Raw genomic sequence first — 17,379 nt, forward strand, 5'->3', positions numbered from 1 at the left:
CAATGGAGGCATAAATATGGTTGCAAATGTATGGGTAGTACTTCTGGTACCAGAAGGGCAGTTTTCTAAATTTGACAAGTCTCTGATAATAAACAAAAATTTCTGATGGTGTCAAAAAGGACAATTCTTGAAGTGGTCGAATCTTTTGGCTTGCAAGGGAAATTAAGTACTGTCATTCGAAAGAAAGATCTACACAATCATCGTCCTCGTTCACATCGTCAAATTAATCCTAGCTGGCTATCCACACCAGCCCTGCTTCATCCCTATCACTCTATAAAAAATCAACTTCATCCATCACACCTTTGTCGACCCAAACCCACCAAAACCCATTGTTCTGGCCATCTCTGAATCCTCCATCTCGGATCCCACCTTCCTACGCTTCCTCTTCTCCCTTTTCTTGTTAGCACGTCTCTCCATGAACGCAGCACGCTTCTTTACCCTCTCTTGCATCGACTCTCGACCTTTTGAGGCTGCAGCTTCTCGTAGTTTCTGTGATACAAGTGTCTCGATCGTCTGAGCGACTTCTTCAGGTGAAGCATGCCTGAAGCCTCCAGAGACTTCTTCAACTTCAGATCCTTCAGCTCGCGCTAGATCTTGAGCCTTTTTGATGTGTTGCGGCAGATTTATGTGGTCCACAAGTGCCAATGTATCACGGAAAGAAAGATCGCAAATGGGACAAACGAAACCAAATCGTTTCCGTCCACTCGATGGATCGGCAATCAAAGTACGCTTTTTGACCAGGGAGACCGTCTCCTGGAAAAGATCGGCTCGATGTTTGAGGCGATCAGACCCTAGTCTTTGAGCTGCTGCCTTGGCCTCTTCAGACACATCTTGCTTTTTTCCCTTTTTGGCTTCTGCCTCGTAAGCCTCAACATTCCACAGTTTGCGACCATACTGGTCCTTCGACGTCTTCTCCATGCCCGATGGCAGATGATATCAAGTAAGGTGGTGTAGGAAAGTGTTGATATTGGTGCGCATGCTACTACTCATGGTGAAAGATATAACATCCATGCTAGGGCTGAAGGTGGCTAAGCCACTGGCCAAACCACGTGTCAATGTGAAGAGTGCAGAGAGGAGTTTGGGCAGTTTGGCCAAATCGTTTCCTTCTAGGTGGAAGGTGGAGGGGTCTCATTGTATCACCAACTTTCCCCAGAAAACCGCGTTTGCTGAATATGTGAGGAAACACCAGGACCCCAAAAGCCTCAAATTGGCGTGTTTTGATCTAGACGGGACACTCGTAAACACTAAGTCTGGATCTAAGTTTGCTCGAGGGCCTGGTGACTGGTACTGGTTTGACAATGCTAAGGCTAAGGTAACGGAGGAGATTGAGAAGGGTACGATATTTGTGATCTTTACAAATCAGGGTGGCGTCATTGCCACTCAGGGTGAACCGTCAAAATCTTACACAAACTTGAAGGAGAGAATCAACCAGGTAGTGGCTTCTTTGGGCCCGATACTGGATAATGCCATAGTGGTTGCAGCACCAAAAAGGCCAAAGGGGAAGCAAAAAGTGATTAGCTCTGAAGAGAAACATAACCGTATGCGAAAGCCAGCCATTGGCATGTGGGAGAGGGTAGAGGAGTACCTCAATAATGTGTTTGATGAATGCGCCATAGATAAGGAGAAGTCCTTCTACGTGGGGGACGCAGCTGGAAGAGAGTTGGACTTTCTGGACTCCGACAAGGCATTTGCAGAGGCTGTGGGTATCCCGTTTCTTACTCCAGAGGAGTTCTTCAAGTGACATTGCTATTTACATGGGCTTGACGTCTATTCGTCCTTGAACTTTTGAACCTTTTTGACGATGTCGAAATATCCGACAACGTTATTGACTTTTCTAAGCAGCTCGGCATCTAAGTTGTTTTTGAGCACTTCCTCGTTGTCAGGCACTAGACAAGAGTGGATGTCTGACACATCGTTTTCAAATTTGATCGCCTCATCGGTCGATTGTGGGTAATTGAGCAACACAATATCGGTATCGTATTGGCCCTTAGTGGTGTTCATGAAGAGGTTGACCTCATTCTTCACCAATGCGGTGAGCAAGCCTTTGGGAACCAGTCTACCTGAGGCCCTGATATCTTCAATGAGGTACGAGTACTTTCCTTCCAGCTCGACCTCCTTGTCCATCAACTCAGAAGGGTTGATAACCTTGACCTCTCTGCCCTGAAGCTTCTCCTTCAAGGTGTCTGCGATCGACTTTGAAGTGCTAAAGGGTACCGCATAGAAGGCATACTGGTCCTGCTTGTCGGGACCAATCAACTTCATTCTTCTGCGCAAACCGGTCCTCTTTTCGTATTCCTCGAACTCACGCTCTGAGAACGAGGTCTGAGGCTTCTTGTTCTTGTCCATTCTTTGCGTGCAATAATGCAAAAGACCGTACGATGCGAGTACCACCACGAAAAGGTACCTCAACTTAGGGCCCTGGTCTGGCAGATGAGGCTTACGGGCAGTAGCATAGAGCCTCGAGGGCAAAAATGCCGATCTGGCCGAAACCCTAGGAACAGAAACCAAAGACCGAAACATAGAATGGTTGCAACTTATTGTCGCACCATCTTTGGAGAGCAGATTCAGTACCAAGGTGCGCACGTGACCACGATCTGAATTTTTCTCCAGCTACTTCAGTGAAAAAGAGCTCTACATTACAAGCATGTCGTTGTCCAGCCTAGCCAACTTCTGTGCCCATTTAAAAAACTGCACGAACGTGAATATTGGCCTTACGTCAGTGCCTTTATCTAGGTTGCATTTGCAGGTTGCCCTCAACTTATACAAGGAAGGCTTCCTCTCGTCTATACAAAGAGGCTCAACAGTTGGACCAGATGAAAAGCCCGTCGATGTCACCCTGACAACATAGCGACCCGCCGTTTGTGGTTGGGCATAAAATACAGAAACAATCTTCCAGTTATCAGAGATCTTTCATTGGTTTCCAAGCCAGGCAGAAAGGTCAACTTGAGTACAACTGAGGTCAAGGCCTTGGCCTCTGGTTTCCCTGTCAGATTCATCAAACCACTCCAACCTGCTGAGTGTATATTCCTAAGAACAGAAGACAACGAGGTTGTGGAGATCCAGGAGGCTGCAAAGAGAGACTTACAAGGATTGGCCTTGTGCAGAGTCAAATAATCATGTAAATAGACAACATTGTGCATTAGTATTCATAGCTCATCAAACCACTCTAAGCTAGAGCGCCACTTTGGGTGGAATTCCCAGTGTAGTCCAGCCAGTCATGTCCACTTGCCAATTCTTCCACATCATGAGGCGCTCTTTGAAATCAGCAGTCTCTGTGGAGAACATGGCAATTGCTTTTTGCTCTTCCGTAGCGTACTCGTTGGGGAAATCAGAAATTTGCGACAAGGAGACGTCATCACCTTGGAAGGCGGAGAAGTCGAAAATGGAGTCATCGGGCTTGTCATTGGACTTCGAGTCAGCGTTGTTCAATGCAACCTCTTCATCATGCAATGGTCCCAAGTCAATATTGTCAAACTTGTTATTGAGATCCTGCTGCTGGGAGGCTTCCTGACTTGTGGGGTGACTGGGTACCCCATCTTGCACCTCTAAGTTGAGGTCAACGGCTTCTGGTTGAGTATTTTGCTGGGTTGGCAATGGAGCTTCGGAGGCCTTGGGCTCGGATTCAGGCTGGAGTGGCTCAACTTCGACGTCTTCAAGATCTGCCGAGAGAGCGGCATCGAGCTTCGCTTCCTTTTCCTTAGCAAGCTCCTTTTCGGCCTGTTCCTTATCCGCTCTTTCCTGTTCAGCTCTCTCCTGTTCAGCTCTCTCCTGTTCAGCTCTCTCCTGTTCAGCTCTCTCCTGTTCAGCTCTCTCCTGTTCAGCTCTCTCCTGTTCAGCTCTCTCCTGTTCAGCTCTCTCCTGTTCAGCTCTCTCCTGTTCAGCTCTCTCCTGTTCAGCTCTCTCCTGTTCAGCTCTCTCCTGTTCAGCTCTCTCCTGTTCAGCTCTCTCCTGTTCAGCTCTCTCCTGTTCAGCTCTCTCCTGTTCAGCTCTCTCCTGTTCAGCTCTCTCCTGTTCAGCTCTCTCCTGTTCAGCTCTCTCCTTCTCGGCTCTCTCCTTCTCAGCTTCCTCCTTCTCAGCTTCCTCCTTCTCTAATCTTTCCAGTTCGGCTTTTTCTTGCTCGATTCTTTCTTGTTCGGCCTTTTCGTCCGCGAGTCTCTCTTGTTCAGCCTTCTCCTCCTCAATTCTCTTCTGTTCGGCTCTCTCCTTCTCCTCCTGTTCAATTCTCTCTTGCTCAGCCTTTTCCTGTTCCGCCTTTTCTTGCTCTAGCCTCTCCTGTTCAAGGCGCTCCTGTTCTTGACGTTGTGCCTCCGCTTTTTCCTCCTCGGCCTTCTCGGTAGCGATTTTTTCCTGTTCGGCCTTCTCAGCCTCTATGCGTTGCTGTTCTGCTTGTTCCTGCTCGAGCTTCTCCTGCTCGATTCTTTCTTGCTCAGCCTTCTCCTCTGTCTGTTGACGTTCAGCGGCCTCCTTTTCAGCTCTCTCCTTTTCGATTCGTTCTTCTTCGGCCTTTTCTTGCTCGGCCTTTTCCTCAGCCGCCTTCTCCTCTCTGAGTCTTTCCTCTTCAATCCTTTCCTGTTCAGCACGCTCCTTTTCTAGTTGTTCTTGTTGAGCTCTTTCTTCCTCTGCTTTCTTGCGTTCAGCTTCTTCTTGTTCAGCCTTTTCTTGTTCGGCCTTTTCTTCTTCTGCTTTCTTGCGTTCAGCTTCTTCTTGCTCGGCCCTTTCTTGTTCAGCCTTTTCTTGTTCAGCCTTTTCTTGTTCAGCCTTCTCCTGATCGGCCTTTTCTTGTTCAGCCTTTTCTTGTTCAGCCTTCTCCTGATCGGCCTTCTCCTGCTCGCTCCTCTCGGCCTCAGCTAAGTCTGCTTGCGTTTCAGCTTCCTTGTCCTTCTCTGTTTCCTCGTCCTGAGCAGGGTCAATTGGGCCTAAATCGAGATCGTCTAACTTGATCAGAACATCATCAGTCGTAGGCTTTTCGTCTTCTAAAGGTACATCTTCAAGGTTGAGGTCTTCAGCCTCAGGTTCAGCAGCCTCAGGCTCAGCAGCAAGCTCCTTCGGTTTGCTCTCGTGAACCTCCTGGGCTTCATGTCCAGTGGCTTCAGGCTCCGCGTTGAAGTCTTCTGTGTCATCTATAGGACCAAGGTCCAACTCGTCAAGATCAGGCTTTCCTTCGTCGGCTGGTTTGCTTTCCACTTCTTCCAAAGCTTTATCGTTAGCCGTTTCAGGAATATCAGATGGTGCCTCTGTGCTGACCCTGCCAACGATCGACAGAACAATGTCCAGAAGACCGGCGTCGATTTTCTTATCGAAGTCTTCGAAATCTTTTTGGTCCGCCTCCAGGTGGCTAGAAAACAGCCTAAGAACCTCGGATCGACTGGTTGAACGGATGGGTGTACCAGTGGCCTGACCGTATGTGGTATCGGCGTTGAGATCATCCTCGTCGTCATCAAGCAAATCGTCATCAAGTAAATCGTCGAACTTGCTCCTCAGCAGACGCGTCTCCTCTGGCTTGCCCGCTTTGAGATTCTCTATATTCTGTTCGAGGGCCTTGATTTGTTCCTTGAGGTCCATGTTTGTGAGCTTCAAGTCGGTGTTCTCTTCTTTGAGCTTGTCAATTGTTGCTCTCTGTTCTTCTATGGTGCTGTGCAACTGGTAGTTTTCGGCCAATTTGGCCTTGGTGGCTGTATCGGGCAGTCTGGCATTAGCACCGACTTGTTCTGGATTTGGCGTTGTTGGCTTTTTCATTTTCTTCCTCGCCTCCTCAAACTTCTTCCGTGCGGCCGCAAGCCTGGCCTCTCTATCTATGGTGCTTTCAGATCCTGTTTCAGACATTGCTATTGTCAATAGTTGGTGGTGTGGGTGCAAATCACTCGCTGGTGTATCTGGACACGATGGTAGTGCGATGCACATAAATGGTGTGGTGGCCAGTGGCTAAAATGACGCTCTCTAGAGGGACTTTTTCGAATTCAGACAGTATTTGGCGTCTTGAAGTTTAAAGTTACGGGAGTTTCGACTAATCCCAAAAGGAAAAATAGGAAGTGAAGCACAGGGGAAGTTCATTGCGATCAGAGTGACATACGTTTGGTAAGTAGGCTGTGTATCAGAGATATCTTCGAATTAATGAAGAAAATAGTTAGCCAGTGGCGCCTTAAAGTACACTATTCTGAGAAAATCATAGCACATAGGACAATCTGCCCACTCTCAAAACCCTCATCTCACTAGCCGAATTTGAGGCCACCGACAAATCTACTCCCACCTTAATTTTTCAACTTTTTCAAATTAAACTTTCAAATAATTGCACTTCAAAATAAATTGGGCACGGCTCAAACCACCCCGGCTCCATCCCGGCTCCGCCCAGGCTACCTACCCGATGCATCTAAGCGAACCACAAAAGCCTTTGCAACCCCTGAATGGCCTGATTGGACCTCTTGCCTTGACAATCGTTCGAAAGCGCAAACGGGACCTCCAGGGTATGTCGAAGCGGATATACGGCTCGCTAGTTACTTTGGTCCGTGCCACAAAACGACAAGAACGCCCAATGAAAATAAGCTTTGCCTGATAAATTGCAGTTGGCTCAAGAGATTGACAATGATAGGCAGATGCGGCTAGCATACCAGGGTTGCTGGATCTACAAGGACCCCGCGGCCGCAGTTGTTCCGAGGCTTCTGCATTGGGTCAGAGTCAATTGTTTTAGGAAGGCTGGTTTGCAAAATATGACGATAAAAGTGACATAGAGTGGATGCAAAAGAAGGTTGAAAAAACGGCCATGCAGAAGAGGTGATCAGCAAGTATAGCCTGGCGGGTGCCAAGGGTCTGTGGCTTTGATTCTTAAGCGAACAGTCCAAGCAAGCCTCGAATTCCAGGGTCTGGTTACAAAAAAAATGCAGCCTAGTCTATGGATTTGTAGTAGCGACGCACGAGATTATACAATTGTGCGGCACGAATTCACCGGGTGTGCAGAAGAGAAGCACAAAAGAGCAGAAAAAATGTACGAAAAGCGCACAAAAACAGGATATCAAAATCTGCGCTGGTGGATGCACTCAGAGGGGGATCCCATCAATGCAGCGATCCGTGAGAAGCAACACTTGTATTTTTCAGCAGCCAAAATCCCAGTCCTCATCTCTTCACGCAATTCCATAAACTACCAAATTTTCCTCAGCTCATCGCTCGATAGCCACCTTGCACAAATGCCTTGCAGCCGCCGGTCTAAGGCCGTTTAAAAAACGCTCCACCACATTGCCGATATGCTGAATAGCCACCCTGCTGTAAACCACCAGGGTACGCACCACAGCCAATTAGAGCGGTGTTGAATGCGTATCGTGAAGCCCTGCTGCCATTGTGAAATGTGCAGAAAAATTTCTCTGCGAAATACCCTCAAAGGATGCCAAGAGCCAAGACCCGATCTTCAGTTTTTTGACAGCTTTGACAGCTTTGACAGCTTTGACAGCTATTGATGCGAGAAGAAGCGAGGGTGAAGTTGCTGGGATTTCTGTTATTGCCGCTGAACCGTCGCTTCTGTTTGCTGGCGGTGGCTAACTATGGTATGCACGGCGGGACGGCAGCACCGTGGTGGTTCTGAGGAAAAGGGCGATTTGCATTTTTGCCCTTCTTTTTTTTTTTTTTTTGTGTGTGTGGAAAAAGGCCCGCCGCAAGGCTCTGCTGCAGACTGCCATTGTGCAACTTGTAGCAGCCAGGTCCGCTCGAGACATAAAAAGGTCCCTCTCCCTGACTGTTGTGGCAGATTATTGCACTTTTTTCAGGATGGACTCGGTTGTGGCTAGCGTCGTGGAAAACCTCCACAAGAGAGACGAATGCGGTGAGAACGAGTACAGCGGCATGCTTGGTGCCCGTATCTCCTCGGTGTTCGTGGTGTTGGTGGCCTCCACCTTCGGTGCCGTCTTCCCAATTCTTTCTTCCAAATACTCCTTCATCAGATTGCCCAGCTGGTGCTTCTTCATCGCCAAGTTCTTCGGTTCCGGTGTCATTATCGCTACTGCCTTCATCCACTTGTTGGAGCCTGCTGCCGACGCCTTGGGCGATGACTGCTTGGGCGATGGCTGGACAATCTACCCATACGCCTACGGTATCTGTCTCGTGACGCTTTTCATCATTTTCTTTATGGAATTGTTGGCTTTCAGGTACGTCGACAAGAAGCTCGAGTCTCGTGACGGCGGCCACTCCCACTCTCACTTTGGTGACACTTCTGCCTACGTCAAGGACAAGAAGAATGCCGAGTCCGATGAGGAGGCCAAGCTCAGCTCCACCGAAGAAAACCCATACCCTAAGCACTTTGCTCACGCCAACAGCCATGTGGATGACGATGACTCCAAGGACGACTTGGAGAACTTCTACGGTAAATTGTTGGCCATCTTCGTCTTGGAGTTTGGTATCATTTTCCACTCCGTTTTCGTTGGTTTGGCCCTTGCCACCGCCGACAACGAGTTCAAGACCTTATACCCTGTCATTGTGTTCCACCAGCTCTTTGAGGGCTTGGGTTTGGGTACCAGAATCGCCGCTACCCCATGGCCTCAGGGCAAGAGATGGACTCCTTGGTTGTTGGCCATTGCCTACGGCCTCTGTACGCCAATTGCCATTGCCATTGGTCTTGGTGTGAGAAACAGCTACTCTGAGGAGCACCGTACTGCCTTGATTGTCAACGGTATTTTCGACTCCATCTCCGCTGGTATCTTGCTCTACACCGGTCTTGTGGAGTTGATGGCCCACGAGTTCTTGTTCACTGACGACTTCAAGGGTGACGCTGGTTTCAAGCGCATGATTGTTGCTTATGCTATCATGTGTGTGGGTGCCGGTTTGATGGCATTGTTGGGTAGATGGGCCTAATTTCTGCACTCCCGTCTTTCTTTAATTCATATGTTGCGTTTAATAGATTGATCATTGATCAGTTGACTTAGAGATGTAGAGGCATTGATTTGTTGTAATGAGAGAATTTTAGCTTTTGATGGGCTCAACCATAGCTGGTAATTTGATTGGTTTCTAAAAGCATCCAATCGCTAAAATGATCGACTAAACCGCTCATCCACAAAAGAAAAGACCGCCTTATAATACTGTGTAACTCCGCTTGAGCAAACGGCATCCTCATAGTCATCTCTGTCTAGCGCCTATTGATCAGCAGACACATGACTGAATATTCTTCATCTATATTTGTTATTTTCTTCTTATCTAAATACGCTTCTATATTATTCTTATCTACTTTAACTGCTATCTTACTCTTTGGTGGTACTGGTATTGTTTTAGGTTTAAAAGCCAACTTCTTTGCTTTCACTTATATTTGAGTTTGAGCTACTTCAGCAACCTATCTGTGGCACGATTGTCGTTTTACTTGGCATGAAAAATTCTTTTGCACCATCTTACATCTTTGATAGATATTTCCGGCGAAAAGTCTCGATTCTTGCTCTATTCTGCCTATTTCGTCAGACCGGCCCAAAGCGGGTGCACAAAAAAAATTCTGAAAAACTCTCAAAGTAACCCAATGAATCCAAGTCCCAGAACATAAAAATACCTTCGCCCCTGCTACCTTCCTTATTCAATCAATTCGACCCTCCCCGGCCAATTTTTATGGTGGTACTGCACATAGTCGCTCTCAGAAATGTTCTACCGGGAGAGACAACTAAACCAGTCGGGCCCTATCTATCATACACAGTCCACCCTACAACTGGAATAACTTAAAAATATGGCTGACGTTTCCCCACAACCTCCGGCCGCAACTCCTAACGATTATATCGAGTCTCTCTCTGCAGAGCAGATCGAACACGATCAGAGAATTGGTATCAAAGCTATTCGGTTATTTTTGCAGAGCAAGACGTCCTACGATGTGTTGCCCGTTTCGTACCGTTTGATTGTCTTGGACACGTCCTTGTTGGTTAAAAAATCCTTGAACATCTTGCTACAAAACAATATTGTCAGTGCTCCTTTGTGGAGTAACAAGACGTCCCGTTTCGCTGGTTTATTGACCCTGAGCGACTTCATCAACGTTATTCAGTACTACTTCCAGTTTCCCGAGAAGTTTGAGTTAGTCGACCAGTTGACCCTCGATGGGTTGCGTGATATAGAGAAGGACATTGGTGTGGCTCCCATCGAGACCGTCTACATTCACCCTTTCAAGTCCTTGTATGAGGCATGTGTGAAGATGTTGGAATCCAAGGCTAGAAGAATTCCCTTGATCGACGAGGACGAAAAGACTCATCGTGAGATTGTGGTGTCTGTGTTGACCCAGTACAGAATCTTGAAGTTCGTGGCGTTGAACTGCAAGGAAACCAAGATGTTGTTGAAGCCTCTCCGTGACATTTCCAACTTGAGCCAGCCCAAGGATATCAGCACCTGTACCATGAACACCCCTGTGATTGAGGTGATTCACCTCTTGTCGCACAATTCTGTTTCTTCGATTCCCATCGTCGACGAGCACGACAAATTGATCAATGTCTACGAAGCCGTTGACGTTTTGGCACTTGTCAAGGCGGGCATGTACACAGATTTGGACTTGAGCGTGGGCGAGGCCTTGCTTCGGAGACCAGAGGACTTCGAAGGTGTCCACACGTGTACCCAAAACGACAGACTCAGTACCATCATGGACACCATCCGCAAGCTGAGACTTCATAGATTGTTTGTTGTGGACGACGACTGCAAGGTGGTCAGTGTGATTACGTTGAGCGATATCTTGGACTATTTGCTCTTCGGAGAGGATTAGACGGTAGAGCGTGAGGTTTGGCCAAAGATGGGAGCCACGCAATAGAGGCTCCTTAGAGTTTTGGCTGCGCGTATGGGGTTGTCGGCGTTGTGAGCCACAAAGCGGAGAATTGTTGGAGCGGAACTGATCCTTCCGGAGATTCAGACCAATGGCGGTCTCGGAGCCGAGCACGATGATGATCCTACTATAAGATTCAGGTTTTCTGTGCTTGGAGCCGAAGGAAGTTTTTTCTCTCCTCGGCGGCTCGATAAGCATTGCCGGATTAGGGTGCTAAACCCGAGCCACCGCGCATTCGATGATATAGATTTCGCAATCGGAGAGCCGATGCGACACCACTGAAAAAAGAGTCAGTGCCATTAATAAGCACCCTGCAGCAGGAGGTGGGAACTTGCTTTTCTACCCTCCACAGCTTCTTTACAGGATATTCACCTTTTGATTCCCCTTCGAAACTCTATCCTTCAGGCCATCATAGCACCACATCCACAGGTCTCTTAGTATCTCAATTGCTGGTCCATGGACAGCCCCACCATCAAAAGCCTGCTGCCTGACCTGGTCCAGGAAGCCGAGGAAGATGGCAACGCAGGCTTACAACAAAGACTCCATTGGAATGAGAAGGTGGATCTTCCTCAGGTGACCTTGAAGTCCACCCTTGTGGGTTTGCTTATCGGAACGGTGGTGCTCATATCAAACTTTCAGTTTGGGCTCCAAACAGGCTGGGTTTCTATGATGTCGCTCCCGTCGGCATTACTTGGATTTACGATATTCAGGTGCTCGCCAATGGCCAAGCGGTTTACGGATGTGGAAAATGTTTATATCCAAAGTGTGGCTGTTGCAGTCGGCACTGGTCCTTTGGCTTATGGTTTGGTTGGTATAGTGCCAGCCATAGAGAAATTCCTTACTGAAGAGGAGAGCGGAACAGGTTCAAAAATAGTTCTTTCGCTTTCCCAGTTGATGGTCTGGTCGCTAGGGTTGGCGCTTTTTGGCGTCTTCTTTGCTGTACCACTCCGGAAGCAAGTCATCATCAAGGAAAAGCTCCCATTTCCTTCAGGCAGTGCCACGGCAACGCTTATTCTGGTTTTGCATGGTACTGAGTTATACAGCGAAAAGAAGGAGCCAGAGGAAACAGACGCTACAGACTCTGACTCTTCAATAGAGTACCCCCACGGAGGTGTCATCAGACCTTCCGACTCCAATGGCATCAAGCTCGCTCTGACAGAGGAAACATACAACACAAACATCAGATTTCTCGTCATCACATTCATTGTCTCGGCATTCTACACTCTAGCATCCTACTTTGTCCCTGTGCTCAAGATGCTCCCGATCTTTGGTCACAAACTTTCAAATGTGTACCAATGGAACTTCCAGCCTTCTCCTGCTTACATTGGTCAAGGCATCATCATGGGACTCCCGTCAGTTTCATACATGTTATTCGGAGCAATTTTAGGCTGGGGAGTCCTTGCACCAATGTCTAAATATCTTGGTTGGGCTCCGGGGCCAATTGATGATTGGGTAACAGGCGGACAAGGCTGGATTCTTTGGTTGAGTTTGAGTGTCATGATTGCCGACTCGTTGGTATCATTTGCCGTGGTGACATACAAATCGTTGCATTCTGGAGTGTCTAGCTTGATTGTTCGTTCTTCCTCAGAAGTACACCAACGTTTGCTAGGCGGCTCTTCCACAAACTACAGTTCTTTGGAAGCTGAGAGCGATGCTGTTTCAGAGCAAAGCTCCTTCACCGATCTTCTGCCTGAGCATTTAATTAGCAACAAGGTAACAGTCGTTGGTGTTATCGTTTCCTCCATAATATGCATGTGGGCTATCAATTTCGTTTTTGGCTCTCTCGTTCCTCATTACGCCACGTTCATTGCCATTGTATTGGCTCTCTTTTTCTCCATTCTCGGCGTTCGTGCCTTGGGAGAAACTGACCTCAATCCTGTCAGTGGAATCGGAAAACTATCACAGCTTATCTTCGCCACAATCATTCCTCATAACCATCCAGCACGCATTCTCATCAATCTCATCGCAGGAGGTATAGCTGAAGCTGGCGCTCAACAGGCTGGTGATTTAATGCAAGATCTCAAAACAGGACATTTACTTGGTGCTTCACCAAAAGCTCAATTCACCGCCCAGTTGATTGGCACGATCTACTCGGTGTTTGTGAGCTCCATCATGTACAAGGTGTACAACTCAGTCTATGAAATTCCTAGCCAGATGTTCAGAATACCTACTGCGGTGGTCTGGATCGATTGTTCCAGGCTTGTCACAGGAGAGGGTCTTCCGCCTCATGCCTTCGAATTTTGTGTGCTTTTTGCCGTCGTTTTCGGTATCATTTCCGCTGTGAAGAATATCGTTCCCTCCAGTCACAAATACCACAAATATTTGGTGTACTTGCCAAATGGAGTGGCGGTTGGAATCGGGATTTACAACACCCCAAACTTCACATTGGCTAGGTTCCTTGGTGGACTTATCGCTTATGTCTGGATGCAGCGTGCTGGTAAACGTAAGGACGAGAAGGTGAAGATGGTCATTTTCAGCAGTGGACTTGTTCTTGGAGAGGGTTTACTCAGTGGGTTTACAATGTTGTTGACAAGCTTGAGAGTGCCCCATCTTTAGGTGATATTGTACAAACAAGGGTAGAAGGGTGATTTATAGACAGAGATAATGTATGGTTGTTCCGATGCACTCGTTCAGGTTTCATTTACTGAACACCGTTTCTCTCCTTGTCAGCACTAATGCGCTGATTTATAAGGAAAATAGCCGTTTGAATGGCGTTGTATGAGCCCGTCAAGGTTAACTTTCTCACGTTAGTTACACCCTTGCCGCCACCTAGAAGTAAAGTCTGGTTCTGGTCGGGCTCAATTTTAACGTAGGTACAGCCACTGGTCTCTCTGATCTGCTTAATGTTGTTGCCTCCTTTGCCGATAACAGAACCGATGTTGGAGTTGGCAACGTAGACATCCTCGTTGTATTTCTCAGGAGTTTGACTGATTTGAGTTGGCATTTGGGTAATCACGTCGCCAACAATGGTGTTGCCGTGTTCATCGGTGAAAGAGTTCTGAGGGGGAATATTCATAGGAGGAGCAGCCATTTGTGGTTGAGACATGTGTGGTTGAGGCTGGGGAGAGCTGAATTCAGGTCTAACAGAGGGTTGGAACATCATCTGGAAGTTGTAAGGTTTGGCCGTCTGTTGGTAGGCGGCCTTTGGATCAGTGACACCAGGAATGCCTGTCAATCCTTGCAATGGCGACATGTTTTGAGGAGCACCCATGAAAGGCATCTGAGGGGGTTGTTGAGGTGCTATAGCCATGTTTTGGAGAGGGTTTGCTGTGGGCATCTGGTGGCGATAGTTTGCAGGGTTGTAAAGCACAATTTTGTGCTTTTTGAGGACATCCTTATGTTCCAAAAGCACCTGAGAGATATAGTAGACGGCGATGTGGATAGCATCACCCACACCGTTGACCGCAAGGACACGGTCGGTAGAGTAAGGCAAGGGCTGTTCAGCAGCCTTGAGCTTGGCGGCCGAGTTCTCCTCAATTTCTCTGAATTTGCTTCCAGATTTGCCAATGACGTATCCCACCAACGGGTGTGGGATTAAGAGTCTCAAGTTATACTGTTTACTCATGATAGAGGCAGGCTCGTCCTCGGGCTCCTCTAAGATGACCCTAGTGATAAGACCAAACGCTCTGGCCACATTCTCAGCCGAGCCCTTGACAGAGACAATTCTTTCCGGGACGTTCTTTAAGTTTTCGCTGACATTGATTCTCACGTTAGCCTTCTCTCGAAGATGAGTAATTGTCTCGCCCTTTTTGCCCACAATAACACCGGCTTCCTTGACAGGACAATACATGCGAAGAGAAACGGTGGTAGCATCTTCTTTCTCCCGGTAGACAGGTTTCAGTGCCGAACTGGCCAGGTCGTATTCCGCAGGCTCAGAGGAAATTAGCGTGTTATCGGTCCAGGCAGCGGCAGAAGGAGGCACCTCTTTTTTACTGGTCACGTCTTCAGAGGAAGTAGAAGTGTCTTTGTCAGAGGAAACATTGTCACTGAGAGTAGGCGCCGTTTGGGACTGTTCTTCTTTTTTTTCGGACTCCTCCAACTGCTCGCTATCAAGAGCGACTCTTTTGTTGATTTGGTCACCTTCCGCGGACAGCGGTTCGACCTCTTCGTTTTTTCTTTTGAGGATGTTTGACATTCAGAGATAACTTATTTCGGAGGACAAGAGGAAGAAGTTGATGGGGGTACAAGTTTGTACTCGCTTTTTTTTTTTTGTATCATTCTTCGCATGCAGTCGGTAACACCCCGACACCCCATTCCGTCCGAATAAAGAAATAATTACGAGTTGTAATTGGTTGATTTTGATACAGATATTAATTGAGCTTCCACTAATTACATTCCTGTTAGAATTGCCGTCCGATTTTGTTGTGCAGATCGGTGGCAATGGCTGTGGTTCGACAAGAGTTTCAGATGGCTGCAACATGACGCGAAGGTCCAAGGGGCTCAATTGAGCGGCAAAGTTTGTTTTGTCTGTCCAAGTCACGGAGTTAGCGAATCTTGACTTCGTGAGTTCCTGAATTTGGCCATTTCGCAGATTGATTGAGTAGGACTATGGTGGCGACACATCGTGATGGATCCTCGTCTATGCGCATTGGAGTTGACGATGGGGATGGGCAATTGGCAGGTAAAACAACCGTTTTCTAGTTTCGAGTGTAAATTATCAAGTGAATTGATAACTGGTTTCAAGAACACCAGAGACTTCTTCGAACCTTTAGGATAGTATGGCAGATATACCTTCTAAGCCTTCCCAATCGGTGGCGGATGACTCCGCTCAGAGGCAAAAGCGGGAACATAAAACTCCTGCAAAGCTGTAGCATAGATTCTACCCAATTTCCTGAATTCCCTCTTACTTTCCCTTCTGCTGAAGCTGCCACTGGCGCTGGCGCTCGAGCTCTTTGGCACGCTGGTATTGGACATCTCTCTTGGCATCCATACGACCCAAAAATTCCTGCTTGTCAAGGTAACCGGCCTTATTGTGAAGAGCCAAATCGTCCTGGATCTTCTCCTCGTCAACATAACTGGCCCAGTCAAGACGAGACTTTTCAAGCGTCGTGAGCTTGTTCTTCTTATCTCCTTTGAGGAACTTGTCAATAAGCGATGGTCTCTTGAGCTTGATCATGAGTGGCACTTGCTCGTCTGTTCCCTTTATCGTACGCACAACAGTGACAAACAGCTTCTTCTGACCTTCACCTTCGCCTCCTATCGTTATACCACTTGCAGAATTAAGATACGCTTTGGCCTCAGCAGAATCTGCCTGCACCATTTTCAGCTCCGTGACCAACTTGCCTGCAAAAGTGTAGGAGGTCTCAATTCTCACCATTCTAGTTTCGTGGGGTCTGTGGGCTCTTCGGGTTTCTTCTCCTCCACAACAGCATCCTTGTCTATAAGCGTAGTCCAATCAGTTTCGTCTTTGCCACTCTTCAAAGATTCAAAGATAGCATTCACGTCTACCCTCAGCTCGTCTTGTAGTAGACCACTGGGGTCTATTCTTCGCTTCTTACCACCGCCAAGCTCCTCCTCGTATCTTTGTGTTCGCGTTCTTACTTGACTGACGCCTGTGTTGATAGCCGAGTAGTCTGGTTCGTGTTCGTTGTCTGAGTTATCACTTTCCTGGTCTTCGTCCTGTTGTTTCTTTTCTGGGTCATAGTCCTCGTCCTCTTCCTCGACATAGTCCTCTTCTTCGTTTTCCAGATTTCCTTCAGCTGTATTTTTCTTGTCTAGCTGGGTTGCCGGCTCGGCAGGTGCCGCTGGGGCTTCTTTACGGGCCATTAGATAGTAGTTGTTGTTGTGCTGAGACTGTGCGCAGGTATATCAACAGAAGTAGGTGATCGTAGTGTAAGGATGTACACTTTTAGGGTATTGTGCTGGATCGAATTGGGATAGTCGCCCCTAGATAATGAGTAGTGAAATTCATGTTCTTTCACTTGTGATTTAGGGTGGTACTTGCGATGTAGTCGAATGGAAGGGTGGCTTTATCGAAACTCAGAGTACTTGCCGATGTTTCTGAATTATCCATCCCCGCATTATAAAGGTATGGATTGGGCCCTGAAGAAATTTGCTATTTTTTTGTAACATTCTCTTTTTCGTTTCCTACTATCATTGTCAAAGGCCTCGATGGCTAGACTACGTCTTCATTTTTTCGCAGCCATTTACTACATGGACCAAAAAGAGAAACACGACAATCTCCACATAAATACGAAAAGTCTATAACACGAGCAGCAATTAACGATAGACCTTTTTCCCATCTTCAACATTCTCCTGAATGAAAATTTGACTAGCGACCACTAAGCCTATACACCAGAAGCACCATGGGTTAACCTGAACCCTGTGGACCGAACGGCACCAGCAATAATCTTTCACATTTTATCGATGCTTTTCTTCTTGACATCCAGCATGAAATTGATTGAATTGAATGACAGTGTCTCGATGGCGAACTTATTTTGTCATTGACACTCAAATGCTTCATCATCGATCCAACCTAGCCCAATCCATCGTCCTATCAGACATTTGGAGAACCAATAACCGAACGCCACCTACAAAAACCCAAACTGACAATCATCTTCCCAAATGCCATCATCAAATAGCCTCAATTCATCCGGCAATGGACGGCCAAGAATCATCAACTTATG

The 17,379-nt window shown here is 47.4% G+C and overlaps 11 protein-coding genes across 11 annotated transcripts; 5 read left to right on the top strand and 6 right to left on the bottom strand. All coding sequences in view use genetic code 12, as the record gives it.

The window, feature by feature from the left end:
• Window positions 1-294: 294 nt before the first annotated feature.
• On the bottom strand, window positions 295-918 carry CXQ87_001908 (U4/U6-U5 snRNP complex subunit; the record flags this gene model as incomplete). Its single annotated transcript, XM_025480430.1, has 1 exon — window positions 295-918. One exon carries the CDS (start codon window positions 916-918, stop codon window positions 295-297), a length of 624 nt encoding a protein of 207 aa, XP_025334730.1.
• A 91-nt stretch (window positions 919-1,009) lies between these two features.
• CXQ87_001909 (polynucleotide 3'-phosphatase) lies at window positions 1,010-1,741 on the top strand (the record flags this gene model as incomplete). The annotated part of the gene is made up of 1 exon (XM_025480431.1): window positions 1,010-1,741. The coding sequence occupies one exon, from the start codon at window positions 1,010-1,012 to the stop codon at window positions 1,739-1,741; it is 732 nt and encodes a 243-aa protein (XP_025334731.1).
• A 26-nt stretch (window positions 1,742-1,767) lies between these two features.
• CXQ87_001910 (uncharacterized protein) lies at window positions 1,768-2,520 on the bottom strand (the record flags this gene model as incomplete). Its single annotated transcript, XM_025480432.1, has 1 exon — window positions 1,768-2,520. One exon carries the CDS (start codon window positions 2,518-2,520, stop codon window positions 1,768-1,770), a length of 753 nt encoding a protein of 250 aa, XP_025334732.1.
• A 124-nt stretch (window positions 2,521-2,644) lies between these two features.
• Window positions 2,645-3,114, top strand: CXQ87_001911 (mitochondrial 37S ribosomal protein MRPS8; the record flags this gene model as incomplete). Its single annotated transcript, XM_025480433.1, has 2 exons — window positions 2,645-2,830; window positions 2,926-3,114. The coding sequence occupies 2 exons, from the start codon at window positions 2,645-2,647 to the stop codon at window positions 3,112-3,114; spliced, it is 375 nt and encodes a 124-aa protein (XP_025334733.1).
• Window positions 3,115-3,171: 57 nt separating this feature from the next.
• On the bottom strand, window positions 3,172-5,823 carry CXQ87_001912 (uncharacterized protein; the record flags this gene model as incomplete). Its single annotated transcript, XM_025480434.1, has 1 exon — window positions 3,172-5,823. The coding sequence occupies one exon, from the start codon at window positions 5,821-5,823 to the stop codon at window positions 3,172-3,174; it is 2,652 nt and encodes an 883-aa protein (XP_025334734.1).
• A 1,929-nt stretch (window positions 5,824-7,752) lies between these two features.
• Window positions 7,753-8,832, top strand: ZRT2 (low-affinity Zn(2+) transporter; the record flags this gene model as incomplete). Its single annotated transcript, XM_025480435.1, has 1 exon — window positions 7,753-8,832. The coding sequence occupies one exon, from the start codon at window positions 7,753-7,755 to the stop codon at window positions 8,830-8,832; it is 1,080 nt and encodes a 359-aa protein (XP_025334735.1).
• Window positions 8,833-9,682: 850 nt separating this feature from the next.
• SNF4 (AMP-activated serine/threonine-protein kinase regulatory subunit) lies at window positions 9,683-10,696 on the top strand (the record flags this gene model as incomplete). Its single annotated transcript, XM_025480436.1, has 1 exon — window positions 9,683-10,696. One exon carries the CDS (start codon window positions 9,683-9,685, stop codon window positions 10,694-10,696), a length of 1,014 nt encoding a protein of 337 aa, XP_025334736.1.
• Window positions 10,697-11,209: 513 nt separating this feature from the next.
• On the top strand, window positions 11,210-13,309 carry OPT8 (Opt8p; the record flags this gene model as incomplete). The annotated part of the gene is made up of 1 exon (XM_025480437.1): window positions 11,210-13,309. The coding sequence occupies one exon, from the start codon at window positions 11,210-11,212 to the stop codon at window positions 13,307-13,309; it is 2,100 nt and encodes a 699-aa protein (XP_025334737.1).
• An 85-nt stretch (window positions 13,310-13,394) lies between these two features.
• Window positions 13,395-14,888, bottom strand: PBP2 (Pbp2p; the record flags this gene model as incomplete). The annotated part of the gene is made up of 1 exon (XM_025480438.1): window positions 13,395-14,888. One exon carries the CDS (start codon window positions 14,886-14,888, stop codon window positions 13,395-13,397), a length of 1,494 nt encoding a protein of 497 aa, XP_025334738.1.
• Window positions 14,889-15,596: 708 nt separating this feature from the next.
• Window positions 15,597-16,013, bottom strand: CXQ87_001917 (uncharacterized protein; the record flags this gene model as incomplete). Its single annotated transcript, XM_025480439.1, has 1 exon — window positions 15,597-16,013. One exon carries the CDS (start codon window positions 16,011-16,013, stop codon window positions 15,597-15,599), a length of 417 nt encoding a protein of 138 aa, XP_025334739.1.
• Window positions 16,014-16,063: 50 nt separating this feature from the next.
• On the bottom strand, window positions 16,064-16,519 carry CXQ87_001918 (uncharacterized protein; the record flags this gene model as incomplete). The annotated part of the gene is made up of 1 exon (XM_025480440.1): window positions 16,064-16,519. The coding sequence occupies one exon, from the start codon at window positions 16,517-16,519 to the stop codon at window positions 16,064-16,066; it is 456 nt and encodes a 151-aa protein (XP_025334740.1).
• Between the last annotated feature and the right edge of the window lie 860 nt (window positions 16,520-17,379).

The sequence above is a fragment of the Candidozyma duobushaemuli genome, assembly GCF_002926085.2.
Source record: "Candidozyma duobushaemuli strain B09383 chromosome Unknown B_B09383, whole genome shotgun sequence".
In the NCBI taxonomy this organism is placed as follows: Eukaryota; Fungi; Ascomycota; class Pichiomycetes; order Serinales; family Metschnikowiaceae; genus Candidozyma; species Candidozyma duobushaemuli.